This window comes from Fundulus heteroclitus, chromosome 22, assembly GCF_011125445.2.
Source record: "Fundulus heteroclitus isolate FHET01 chromosome 22, MU-UCD_Fhet_4.1, whole genome shotgun sequence".
NCBI classification, from domain to species: Eukaryota; Metazoa; Chordata; class Actinopteri; order Cyprinodontiformes; family Fundulidae; genus Fundulus; species Fundulus heteroclitus.
This window is the reverse complement of record NC_046382.1, coordinates 20,655,948-20,669,283: the sequence shown is the minus strand read 5'-3', so window position 1 is coordinate 20,669,283 and position 13,336 is coordinate 20,655,948. Positions and strand designations below refer to the sequence as shown.

The 13,336-nt window shown below is 40.0% G+C and overlaps 1 protein-coding gene across 1 annotated transcript; it reads right to left on the bottom strand.

The window, feature by feature from the left end:
* Positions 1–3,389: 3,389 nt before the first annotated feature.
* On the bottom strand, positions 3,390–12,841 carry erlin1 (ER lipid raft associated 1). Its single transcript, XM_036126488.1, has 12 exons — positions 12,686–12,841; positions 11,715–11,843; positions 9,354–9,435; positions 8,723–8,769; positions 8,554–8,615; positions 8,345–8,470; positions 8,154–8,227; positions 6,987–7,045; positions 6,768–6,859; positions 6,589–6,678; positions 6,421–6,500; positions 3,390–5,009 (listed from the first exon to the last, which is right to left on the bottom strand). The coding sequence occupies exons 2-12, from the start codon at positions 11,825–11,827 to the stop codon at positions 4,818–4,820; spliced, it is 1,017 nt and encodes a 338-aa protein (XP_035982381.1). The 5' UTR covers positions 11,828–11,843; positions 12,686–12,841; the 3' UTR covers positions 3,390–4,817.
* Between the last annotated feature and the right edge of the window lie 495 nt (positions 12,842–13,336).

Below are 13,336 nucleotides of genomic sequence, written 5' to 3'. Positions count from 1 at the left end.
GTAGATTAACATTTAAAAAGGAAAAAAATAGAAAACCTTACTGGGACATGTTCTAAATCCAACAAACTGTATCTGAAGTCAGTTTGGCCGATTGTACAACAAGTTTTCCTGTTCACAATACAAGGTTTGTTTTAAAAGACAAGGGGGATGTTTGTCTCATAAGAAGAGATGCACATTTTCACAGCCTAGATTGTACCAGATGAGCAGAGCAGATCTTTCTGCACCCCTTTTTGATGAGTTATCCTTTAAAAATCCAACGCTCACACACAGGACTCGAAACTAATGGGTGGTTTGAGACGAGCATCATCCACACGCACAAAAGTAAATTGTACAGCAGTCCTGAGTAATGTTTAGAGAATCATCGCAGCAACACAAAGGAGCTCCATCAGGGAGGGTCAGTGGGAAACGGCACCGACATGCACAGCGAAAGAATGTGGGAAAAATCGTCAGAACAGAGCGACCATTGAAAGAGCAGTTTACTGCTGATGATTCATACCGGTATCACACTGCTTTCTGACGCCGAGACTCGGCCTAAGACGAGGGGCTGCACCCTCGTGCAGCTGGCGAGGGACATGTGGGAAAGTGTCAAGCTTAGCTGGATCTTGTAGGGTATAATTTGGAAAGATCGGGTCAGATAGGATGCTGAAAAGAAAGAAACAAAAGAAACTAGCAGTCCTGAGGGGCATACACTGACACTAAATAAGTAGACCACCCAAAGAAATTAGCACAACTCGTCCAGCAAATAAACGTTTAGTTGAGCAGAGAACCAAAAAGGAGGTTTGTTCCTCATTACTCCACTCACAGACTGGATTTCTCTGAGGAAAAAAAATCAGACGGGGGGGTCATAGAGGCATTAACCACCCTCCCTGAGGAAGCAAGGCCTCGCGGTTTGCTAGCTAGAGGATGCCAGAGACCTCCACGTGGCCCGAGAGGTCATGAGAGGAAGCTATCTCTCATCTGGACGCAAACCAAGCTGAGGCGAGGGCTCACGGTTCAGAATACTTGTTTTGTCTGCTTTATGAGATCCACCCATGTGTTATGGGTCAGATTAAACTTTATTGAGCAATAGGGGGCTTTGAGTGGATATCGAAAACGTAGACGTTGCTGTTAAAATGCAAGGTTTTAAATGTGGAAAAAAATGGAGACTTTTATAAATCATTAAACTTTTTGTACCCATAATTGGAGGTTTATACTGCTCAATTCAACTAAAAAAAATCTGTTGAACTGGAAAAAGCAGAAAAAACGTCTACAAACACATATATCCTCTCCCTCCCACCCCAACACACATTTTATATTTAGATAGATAGTAAAATTCTTATATTACAAAAGCATGGCATTTTAACAGAGGTGTGCAAATTGCTTACATCTAGTCTAAATCCATAGTTTCATCCTGATGATGCAGTAATCGTGTCGAACAGAGCTGTACATCTGCAGGTTACAGTTTTTTCTACAGAATACACTATGGAAGAAATGTTACGAGCATCCTTTATGTTTCACCATACGAGTCAGATATTCCTGATTTTTCAGAGGGCGCTGCAGTATTTTTGACAGTTCTTTATAGATAAGCTGTTTTTCCACCTGTTTTCCCTTAGATGTAAATAAAATGCACTGATGTAGGAATATAAAGCAGGAACAGTGTAAAGCAACCTGAAAACAACAGGACTTTTCAGTGACCCTGGTCACTTATTTTGTCGTAAAATCCTTTCAGACATCCTGCAGCTCTATGAAAAAAAATAAATAAATCTGACAAAACTGTAAAATAAATCATGGTTTTGTCCATGTGTACTTCCGGTTTTTAAGAGGGCAGGAAAATTTTAGGTTTGTATACCTCACAAATATTTTCCACCTCTACAGCTATCCGAAAACTACTAATTTCTTTTACCATGCATACACAGTTGCCCCAGAGGTGCACGGCTGAGTGCACAAATCACCAACTTCCTTTATTCTGCTAAAAACATTTTTAATGCAGTTTTTAGGCTGGGCGCCTCCTTTTAGCGCGCTGTAAGATCGCCTCCTGCTGGCGGTAAGGAGTACTACACCACGACCACCCACCCATCAGCCAACACACACATCAAACCAGAGGAGAGGTACCAAAATAGGTTTTATTTTTGTTTACATAAAAACATTGTCAAAACTGGAAAACATGTTTGCATATAAACCTTTTAAAACAAGAAGACAATGTTTAAATTCACAGATTGTACAAAATATTAAACAAAAAACAAAAACAAAAAAATCATATGCAAGTCATACCCCTCCTTTTGCATCAACATTTGAACCCATCACCAAAGCAATGCAGAGAGCAGCGTCTGTCGCGTAGAGGTCAGGTAAACAAGCACTAGTAGTGTCCGCCGCCAGCGACGCCTTCAGCCGGCTGGAACCCAGGCGGCGCCTTCTAGTTTGTAGGAGTCACTCGACGTTTAAGTCTGTAAGTGTGTGTGTGGGAGGAAGGACTGGGGGGAACCCCCTTTAATATTTAAGGCTTGAATTATGTATAGCAAAAAGAAGCCTAAAGTTAAAGAAAAAAACAACTTCAAAAGCCCAGAAACCAACTAAAAACTAGCACCAACTTGCCATATCTGCATTCACCTTTAAACGACACGGCTTCTTTACTGCGATGTGATTAAAACCAAGTTGCAATAAAAGCTCAGCAAACACAGAGCTGTGTTCAAAATAACAGCAGTGCAACATGTTTAAGCCCATCAAACCGCTGATCAGGATAGACATTTCTATTTCTGAAAAGCGAATAAATCAGCGGCAGGTGCAGCAGAGCGACAGAAAACCAGCAGAGCCAACAGTCACGACATGCATATCCCTCATTGTGTGTAAATAAATCACTGTTCTGTGAAATAACGGGCGTCAAACAAGGCTTTTGTACTTAAGGGCAAAAGCAGCAAGTTTGGAACCTGTTGGTTAGGGGTGCGTTCATTACTGAAAACCTGAGGTCTTTCCGGAAACCTTTCAGAACAGCAGCTCTGTTGAAGTGATCTCAAAGGCTTTAAAATGGAAAAGCTACCATTCAAATGGATTAAAGGTAAGAAAGAAAAGAAAAAAGCCAAAACCTGACCAGTGATCAGCTCCATGGCGATCAAAGAAACAAATGAAGAGGCCCTGTTGCTTTATGCCGAGCAACATTTTGGTTTTAGACCCACAAAAAAAACCCAAAGAAAAAACCTTATGGAGCGGCTGACCCACACTTTGGACCCGACTCCAACAGATCATTAGTGGGGTGACATGAAAGATCCGTCTCCTGGGACATCTCGCATACTAACAGAGAAACTGCTCGAAACTAAAAAAAGAAAATAACTTTATACATTAAATATTTGAGCCTACTATTCCCCCTTTTTCACCTTCTGTAGAGTTAGAACAAATTGTGATTTTTCTTTCTTTTCTTCGAGCTAGAATGTGCCGTCCTTCCAGTGCCTTTACATTTCTCTAAGAGCCAACAGAAAGATCTGGAGCTCCTACTCGCCGCCTTCAACACGCTGCTGTTATTTTTGAACACAGCTGTATGTTAAACGTATTATTACTGTAATCAGAAGCTGCGTTTTGACATTAAACCCAAAAAAAAAAAAAAAAAAAAAAAAACATCAACATTACAGTCATTAGCAAATTCTCAGAAATATTCCAGTCAATTTCTAGAATAAAAAAAAAAAGTAAACAATGATAAGATTGGAAGTTTTATGTAATTATTTCATCCTCAACAAAACCCATGTGACAATATTTCCACAGACATCTACTGTGAGTTGCAAGCAACGGTTTGGTGGAGCAACCAAACGATCACCGTTATTTTTTTTTACATTTCTTTTTACCGGACGTAAAAGCATAGCGTCGCTCCATAATAAATCAGACACCGATTCATTAGGATAAAATAAACTTCCTGAGAATTTACATGTAATTACATCTGAAAAAGTTGTGTGAGGAGACAATCATGGGTTTAATATTAATTGTTTGAATCAAGAAGAAAGAAAAAAAAACAAAAAAAACTGAACATGCATAGCCCTGTTAATCAAACCCAAACCAAAGCAAGAAGCATGCCGACATCCTGACAGAACGCATTCCCACACCTCTGTTGATTCAGTCCCTGTTAAGCATCTTAATTTAGTTTTATAAGACAACAGTTTTTTTTTTCCTTAGATTTTCTTCACAGTAAATGTCACAGACACTCAGCAGACCGACAAAATACAAAAATCACCAAAGAAAAATAAAGCAGACGCTCAAGAAATCAATATCATTTAGCAACTAATCTCCAAAAATCCAAGATTACGGTGGGATCAATAACACCTGGAGTTACTTTAGTCGTGTCTGTATTAAATCTGTCAAAACTTCATTAGGAGCGGCGTCTGACACGAGGGCATAATTAATTAATTCTCAGATCTGGGTTAAGAGGACAGCCGACCACTCAGGAGAAAAAAAGATGGCACAGACGACTTCACCCGCTAATAAACCTTCTGCCTCCAACTTTTAATTAGTGTCACCAGTCAGATTTCAGTGTAGCTAAACCAGAGGTTAGAAAATCGTGTTGATCACAAATCTTAGCTCTTGCACACAAGCGAAGTCAAACGCCTTACTGATAAAACGAAAAAGCAAGTGCAAGCTGCGGCGGCTACTCTCTGTCCCCCTCCTCAAGCATAAAGACGGCACCGTTCTCGCTCCTTTTAAGACGCGCTAACGCCTACTTGTCCCGTTCTCTCTCCTTTGCCATGTAGATTTAAGACCCAAGTGTTCGTCAAGCTAGCTGCGAAGCCGCTCGTGTTCCGACGACAAGACGGCTCTCCCATCGGGTCGTCCCGTCCTGCGCCGGGGGCTCAGCCGTGAACTCACTGTGAACTCTGCTTCCCTTTGGGCCGCTCTGCGTCAGCGTTCGGTAAAGTAGGCGACGGCACGGCTTTGGCGGGGCCGTTGGTCCCCTCCACAAACATGTTAGGAATGTCCTGGCCAAAGTAGATCTTACTGTTAGCCGCGACGGCCTGGTACTTCATGAGCTCCAGGTACGCCGGCGTTAGCTTCAGCTGCAAGGATTAAGACGGGGGAGAAGAGAGAAAAACAGCTTATTAATGCACATCACATTTCTTGAAAATACTAGCATGTCTCTTCACACGACAGGGCAGAAAATAAACCCGATACAGGTGTTGGAACACCTTGAGACGGGTGGGAGGAGTTGATAAGAGGTTTCAGGGTCTGACTCAGATGAGGAGGATATTTTTATAGCTAATCAAAACGTTACGTTTCTGGACGATAAAAAAAAAAAAAAAAAAATCACCATCTGGCCTCATTTATCCAATAATAACCTGCAGTGTTTAAATAATTTGTGTTAGACGGACTAAACTGAATCATGTCCGCAGCTCTGTGCTTGTTAGCAAGTCAAATAAGATTTAATTTACTGAATAAAAAAAAAAAAAATCTGACTTAAATCGATTAAAACAAAACTCCTATGTGTCTCTTTCTGTTAGTTTGGACAATTGTGTCTTACTGCTAATCCACAACTCAGTTTTTCAGAAGAAGAATATAAGATCAGTGAAATAAGGATTTTTAATACACAAATGTTTTGCCGTGGCCTACAAAATCCCAGAGAAGACTGCTGAGGCCCACAGCTGTCCAGCAGACCCCAACACAGGGGAAGGGGACGCAAAAAGGCTGCGACTTAACAAGCGGGCTGTTCCCAGGCTGCTGTATGCAAGCCTGCGGCTGGGAAGTTGAGTGGAAGGAAAAACGTCAACTGTCGCTCCATGCTTGCTCAGTATAAGGGATTGCAGCAAAGCCATGGACAATGCAGACGACTCTCCCTGTAGCTCTACGCTTCTCCAGGAGTGAATGCTGCTTGTCGGGACTTTGATGCAATCAACTGGTTCCCTTATATAGGACATTTTTGACCAATCTGTATAATCTGACCCAATCTGTATAATATGATTGAATTTGACTTTGGAAAGTGCCTTGAAATGACATGTTTCATGAATTGGCGCTATATAAATAAAATAAATATATAAATAAATAAATGAATAAAAGTATAGTAGAAAAACGTGGAGAAGCAACATGGACAACTGCGGCCTTGAGAAGGTGCAGCTGCAGCTCTTGAGCTCTCGCCTCAAGTGGCATCAAGGTCCCACAGTTGGAGACGGAGAGGGAGAGAAACAGAATCCGGGTCTCTTGAGAAGTTTCCACTGTCAGCTTGGTGAGCCACGCCATCTGCTGGGGTTTGTTTTAAAAATCCCTTTAATCGGATTTATGTACTATTCCCGCATTCTGAGAAAGTGGATTTTTTTATTTTATTTCATGAGCTGTAAGCCCTGAGAAAGAACCGCTTGATATGAATCACTGTGTCATTAATCTATGTCATGAGTTTACCTTCATGAATGTTTTCACAAAAATAACATTTCAGAGATTTTCTACTCCGCTGTAGAATTGATTTAATGGTCTCTTTACCCTGTTTGCTTCAGCAGACTTGGCAGCGCTGTAATATTCTGCATCAGCCTTCGCCTTCTCCCTGGCCAGGAAAGCAGCGTCTAAACCAAACAAAAGGTTTTTTTTTTTTTTTTAAATGAGACGCACGTCACACAGAAACCGCCGGGAATCTCAACAAGAGAAGCTGACCTTCTATTTCAGAGATCCTCTTCTCCGTCTCCTTCTCCATCACCTTCTGTCTGAAATGGATCTCCGCTACTTGAGCCAGTTTTTGAGCCTCTGTGGCGCGGAGCAGGGAAATAAAAATAAAAGTTAATTACGCCCATAAGACAGAAGCAGGTTGGGTTACAGCCAAACTCCAGATCTACCAATAATGGCTTTCTTCCTTTCCGTCTCTGCCTCCTTCTCTACCACTTTCTGAGTCTGCGCCGTTATTAACAGACGGGTCTTCTCAGCCTCCCTGTACACACACACACACACACACAAACAAAATAAATACGTTTTGGAAGGTATTTTGTTTCTTTCGTCTGAGAGGAGGGATTAAAGAATAAAGAAATACGGTATTCACTAAAGAATTATAAACTCACATGAGTTCAAAGTTCCTCCTGATAGACTCTGGGATCTTTGGCTTGGTAACACGGACTGCCTTTAACCAAGAGGACAGAAAAATAAACATTAACAGCTGAAAACTGAAAAAAAAAACAAATCAATAAGTATTTGTTCTGAATTAGTTTCTACTCTTGAATTTGAATTTATTTCAGACACACAACTATACAATAAATGACAATTTGTATATGTCCTTGTAACATAAATAAATAAATAAAAACAGTCTGTATTAGCGCTGGGCGATAAATCGATTTAATCGATTAATTCGAATTTACAATTCTTTAAGATTTCATTTTTGGAAAATCTGGATTTTATTTTGCCAATACACTCATTGGGTTTCCGTGAAGAGAACAGCATGTGATGCTGAATATATGTTTAGGCAAATGTATTGTCAAAATATTGTTAAGTAGAAACTTTTTTTTACCATAATACGAGGTACTTCATTTACTTATTTTACTTTTTTTTTAACTTAGTTTGAAGTTTACAAGTGCAGTGAAGCCTGTTCTTAGCTCAATGTGTAATACCACTAGCAGCAAATGTTTTGTTATACAAGCATGTTTCACAGCTTGTTTTTAGTTGCACTTTGAATTCTGGTCAACTCCCTGACGAAATGCTTGACATAAAAGCAAGGTTTTAAAATAATTTCTTTTTATGAAACAAAAAGGAGGAAAAAAAATCGATTAATCGGATTTGGTATGATAAAATCGGAGATTTATTTTTTAATCCATATCGCCCAGCCCTAGTCTGTATTGGCAGAAGCAACAAGCTTATAATGCCCACCCTCCAAAACCAATTTACATTGGACTAGAAAAGAAAAAAGAGATGGCAGCCTTTTATAACACATACCAAAATATGATTTTAGGAAAAGAAAAAAATTATTCTACAATAATAACATTTTGAAAAAAAGAGGTAATACACCCAATATCTTACTGCTATTAATTACATTCACATGATTCATCGTGTTTAATCACATTATACTTAAATATGTTTTTACACAAGTTACGACAGGTTGAGCATTTTTTCTAATCCGGCACAGTCAAAGTCAAAGTTCAGCAACGTCACAATATTAATCATTTACTGACTCTGCGTCACAAAGGAGAGAGAAGAACAAATCCCGCTTCAGGTGAAGCGTTTTGTGCTGCGACTACCTGTATCGTTAGTCCAGGCGCCATCGCGTTCAGATCCTTCTGCAAAGCAGTCTTCAGATTCTCGTCTATAATATCTGCAAGAGACAAAAAGGGCAAATTGTGTCGGCCCACACCGTGCAATCAGTCCAAACCTGAAGGCTTTAGGAATAAAGACGTGCTGAAAGGCCATTAAAATGAAGCCAATGTCTCACCAAACAACTCGATGTAGACCTCCTGTAGCGTATGAACGCTGCAGAACTGGTTCAGTTCGTGGTGAATCTTGTTAAAAATCAGAGTTTTGTCGTAATCAGCGGTGTAGTTCCTAACAATATCCACCACTGCAAACGGCCAAAAAGAGGCTGTTAAAGCCGTCCCACGCAGACTAAAAGGTGCGACATTCGCTGTGATGAGCACGTTTTACCTGCTAAAGGGACCAACATGTTAACGACTTCTATCCTGTCGAAATAAATCATCACACCTCCACTGCACACAGAGAGAGGGAGGACAGAAACAAAATACACTTTTTAATAACGTTTTCCAGGCGTGGGTCTGTTCCCGAACGGATCCAGCATCGGTGATTCGAGGCGTACCTCGTTCCACAAGGCACATTCTTGATCTCATCAGTTTGAAGCGTAGTCTGAAACAGAGCGGCAAATGATCCACGTTATCATGGCATCTTATCAGTAGCCTTAATTATTTTAAAGTAACACGTGTTGAAAAATGTTCATTAGAATGCAAAAAATCTTAAATGTCAGGTGTAAAACACATAAAATGCATATTTATTAATTTCCTTGGAATTAAATTTCCAGAAATCTCCATTTTTTATCTTTTTTTCACCTCTTAAAGAAAAAAAGACTGGGCAGAAAACAAGAGAACAAAAAAATAAATAAAAATAAATCAGCAAAAGTCCAAAGAGAAATACTGATCAGGTGTATATTAAGATGGGTTTAAAATAATTGTGTTTTAAACTCATAAAACTTGTCAGTGAGCATCAATTCATTTGAAACGGCTGTTTTAATTAATGAGAAATTTTGACCTAAAACACAAACGGTTGCTGTGACCTGAGATGAACCTGTCACTGCAGCAGTAACTCAATAATAGTATGTTGCAGGTTTAGTTTTGCAGGATGCCGGCTGGCTAGAGCAAGCGGCGCCTTACTGAAGTTTCCTTACACAACATGAGACTTTAGCAGAAAGTTTCAGGTCTGGGGCCAGAAGTTACCTGCACTGATCTGTATGTCGTGATGAAAGGCAGCATGATGTGGTATCCTGGACCATTGGGAGAAGTCAGCAGCGCGCCTCCCCTGAAACCAACATAAACAAACGCTTTGGTCACAGTTCACACCATACATGGGCATTTGTCAAGTTAACAGAGATGTTCACCCACTCGCACATTAAATGTGCGTATCTGGGGGTTTTGACCTAAACGTTTGGTGGCAGTTTGATCTAAACGACGCCGCTGTCTAATTCTGGGTACAGATGGAAAACCATCAATTTGTGATCCGCCGATACCTTCAGCAGGCTTGCAGAGGATAACACTTCCCTCACTGCAGCTGCTTGTTTCAACAACGACCCGCTGCTGCCTCCTAACATGTCGAGTTCAGCCAGAAAACCACGTGACTCTCTTTAAGGACAAGACACAAACATAAGCGTTGTTCGTAGGAACTTTTCCTACAAGGCAGACGGACAAGAAAAAGAGCAAACTGCTGACCGACGCCACGTGTTAGCTAACGCTACAAGCTAACGCAACAACACTGATGTTTAGGAGTACCTTAAAGAGGTCAGCAAAGCTCGTGGATCTGCATGAAAGAAGTAAACGTAGTAAAAGTAGACGACATAAGCTAACTCTGTCCATTAGCTTCAATGACTATATAGTTTTAACGCGTTAACTTTATTAGACTTCAGCACATTTCCACATTGTCCAACTTTTACCAGGTACAGTTTATTAGTGCAGGCGTAATGACTTAACAGTATAAATAGTAATGAAAGTACTTTTTTTTTTATTAAAGTTTGTTTTACATGTTACATAATTTTGTATAATAAAATAATTGGTTATTTGTTTTTGCACAACTGTCATATTTATTTTTTTAATATGGTTTTAACCAGTTTTATTTCTTTAACGTTTTAACCAATTATTTACTATTGTACAATAGTTGTGAGACTACCGTATATGCATTAGGTTATAGCTATATATGCATTAAGTTAACATGAAAAACAAAATGTCGTAAAATAATTGTGTTCTGTAGAAAAGAAGAATTCCTGGGTCATCAAAGCTCCATGTTTTCCTCCAAGTAATTTAAAACTTCTAGATCTGATACCAGGCTGCTACACATGAGGTGTTCTGGGACTACAGGAGTACATGCAGAAAACAGTAATTTTGCATGCTTTGAAGGATGTAGATCTACAGCTAAGCTGGAGCAGAGCTGTTGGCATTGGGCAAGGACAAAATTTGCATCCCCATACTAGCATGCAGAGAACACCTGAAATAACTTTAGAATTGGTAATATTACTTCTGTTTGGTTACCTTCACATGCATAACATAAACCACTGTACATGCTTATATTTATCAGTGTACACTTATTTTTTTTTATCAATAAATATGATCTGTAAACTACGAAGTGTGTGCAATCTTGTTTCTCTAATACTTAAAACAGTGATCAATGTCCCTGGCGCCCCTAATGTGGGCACCTGTGTGTGCGCACACACACACGATAACACACGCCTCTACTGTGCTTTCTTCCCTTACTATGCTGCTTTCTGTTTTAGCTGTAGTGTCAGAAAGGTCAGACCAGAGAGGCTAAAGCTGCAGCTTTCTTAGAATTTTTAGCGATGAAGCTCGTTCCAGTAAAACTTTATCTAGAATAGAAACACTTCTCCCACTTTCGCTGTGGTTTAGAAAGGTCCAACCAGAGACCTTAAGTTGTAGCTTTCAGGAAAGTATGAATAGGAGAAAAATTAAGCTTTGAACTTTTAGTGATGAAGCTTGTTCCAGTGAACCAATGAAACAAAAGAAGTAAATCTATTTGTAGCTTTAGAAAGGTTGGGCAAAATTACTTTACATCAGAAATCCCCAAGAATATACTTAGCTTATTTCTTCTTATTAACAGAAACAAATAAGTCTTTCTGTATGTTTGTTAATGTATGAAAGACGTTTAGTCAAGGACTTACTTAGCTTATTCCTTTGTTTTTCATGTCTGTGATGTTTTTTTTTTTTCCCAATGCCTGTTCATGTACAGCACTTTGAATCGCCTTGTTACTGAAAAGTGTAAATAAACTTACCTTACCTAATAAAGTTCTTTGTTAAAATGCATAGTCAGTAACGTATTCAGACATATCGGTCAGTGATTACCTAAAATTGTGGAGAAATAAGAAAATAGTTGTTTTTTTATGTCCTGTCCCGCCAGCAGCAGCTCAAACTGACCGTCAGCGGCGAGACGTTTGGAACTATTGATGGCAACATGAACCAAGCGGCCGAGTGTCGGCGAGTTCAAAGAGCGCCGTAACTATCTTTCTATACACCACTGAGTCAGCCCATCAACGTTTTCAAGCAGACCCGAATAATCTAAAGCTGTGTTGGTGATACCTGTAGTAAACGGCAAGGTGCCCTTCCTCTATCTTGTGAATGGAGGAGTGCAAAAGGATGGCCATCACCCCTGCCACTGTTGCAAATACTGCCCCTACATGCGCCATCGTCATCCTCTCTTGCGCTGACCTGCAGGAAAAGAAAGAAGCGTCAACACACTGACCATGTTGTGCAACATTCAGCACTCAGCAAACCGCAACAGTGGTGGTTTATATACTGAAACTGCAACAAAAACTGCAATCACTTCCTCTTTATTGGTCAACTATGGCTAAAACTAAAGGATTAAAGTTCTGAAAGGTTTTTATGTATTTTGTTACATTTAGAAGACACATACTGTTCAACACACACGCCAACATGTTGCTGCAGTAGAAATAATGGGAGACACTGCAGGCAAACCCTACAATTGCAACCTTGGTGCTACATGGAAAGACAAAAGATTGGTGTTATTTTCCATATGCAAGCTTAATTTAAACCGACATTGAAACGGCCTACAATGCCTTTTTAATTTGTTTTTGGGGAGACTTTCACTGCACAAACCCAGTCATTTTAAATCAGATATGCTCAACTCTCTGCTGCACCTCAAAGCTTTGAGTCTAGTAAGGCTATGCTGATGCTAACATGACAGATTAGCTCGCAGCATAGGGTTTAAAACTGAAATTGCTAAATATTATTTCAATATATTTGAAATGGGCATGGTTGAAACCATGCCCATGCATCAGTCAGAGCAGCCGCCACAGCAGTAATTATTCGCTGACTTAGCATTAGCTCGGTAAGGCTAACCTGGTAGGCAGACTTAGCTAGCTAGCTCTCATTATCTGCTGTGTTCGGAAGTCAGCAACTCTGTGAGCAAATGAACGCAACGCTAACTTTAGCATTGAGCTAACGGACTGCGACGGCTTCCACGGTGCTCAAACATAACCTTAGCGGGGAAAGCGACAAAACTAAGCAGCTGGCTGTTAACATGAATTTACCACAGTATCGGACCGTCTCCACCTCTGGTCTTATCTTTCAACGACCCATCCCCCTCACACCGCCCCCTCCTCCCGCAGCTTCTGTCAGCGTTCCTGGGTTGGGCTGGGAATTCCGGATCCGTTCTGCGATCCGGCTCTTTGGGCTCAGGATCAGCGGAAGGAGCCGACTCCCTCTCGGCTCAACCAAACTGCTCTTTCTTTCTGTGACACAGTGTGGTTATTTATTAACTAACATCATGAGAACGTCTAAAGAGGTCACACTCAAGTTTGTTTTTTAAGCAAGAATCTTTTTTTATTTTTTATTTTTTTTATTATTTTTTAGAATGAATGCAGGCAAGTTAGCAGTAAAGCTTCGTGTGTCCCCCAAAAAGTTTGTTTATTTATTTAGCTTCACGTTAAAGAAATATGGACATCCTTTCGGTTTGTCTATGGAGATAAGGAGAAGCTGCCACGATGCAGGCAAAATAATTACAGTTTACCAATTTTTCCTCTATTGGCTGTGATTGAAAATTGGTAAAGTCGACCTATTAACTGCAATAAAAAGTAAAGAACTGCCACCTTTTTGGGTTGTAAACAAATCAACCAACAGCTCTTATTTAGCTTAATAAAAAATCAGGTACAAATTCGGGGTAAATTTAAAGAATCAATGGG

Bases quoted from the DNA above. Each gene is read 5' to 3' on its own strand.
- erlin1 (XM_036126488.1), bottom strand. From the start codon at position 11,827: ATGACGATGGCGCATGTAGGGGCAGTATTTGCAACAGTGGCAGGGGTG. The intron at 6,501-6,588 runs GTCAGCTTCTCT...TGTTTGGTTTAG, and splicing joins GAGGATCTCTGAAATAGAAG to ACGCTGCTTTCCTGGCCAGG. The intron at 5,010-6,420 runs GTAAAGAGACCA...TAATCCTTGCAG, and splicing joins AGTCTGCTGAAGCAAACAGG to CTGAAGCTAACGCCGGCGTA.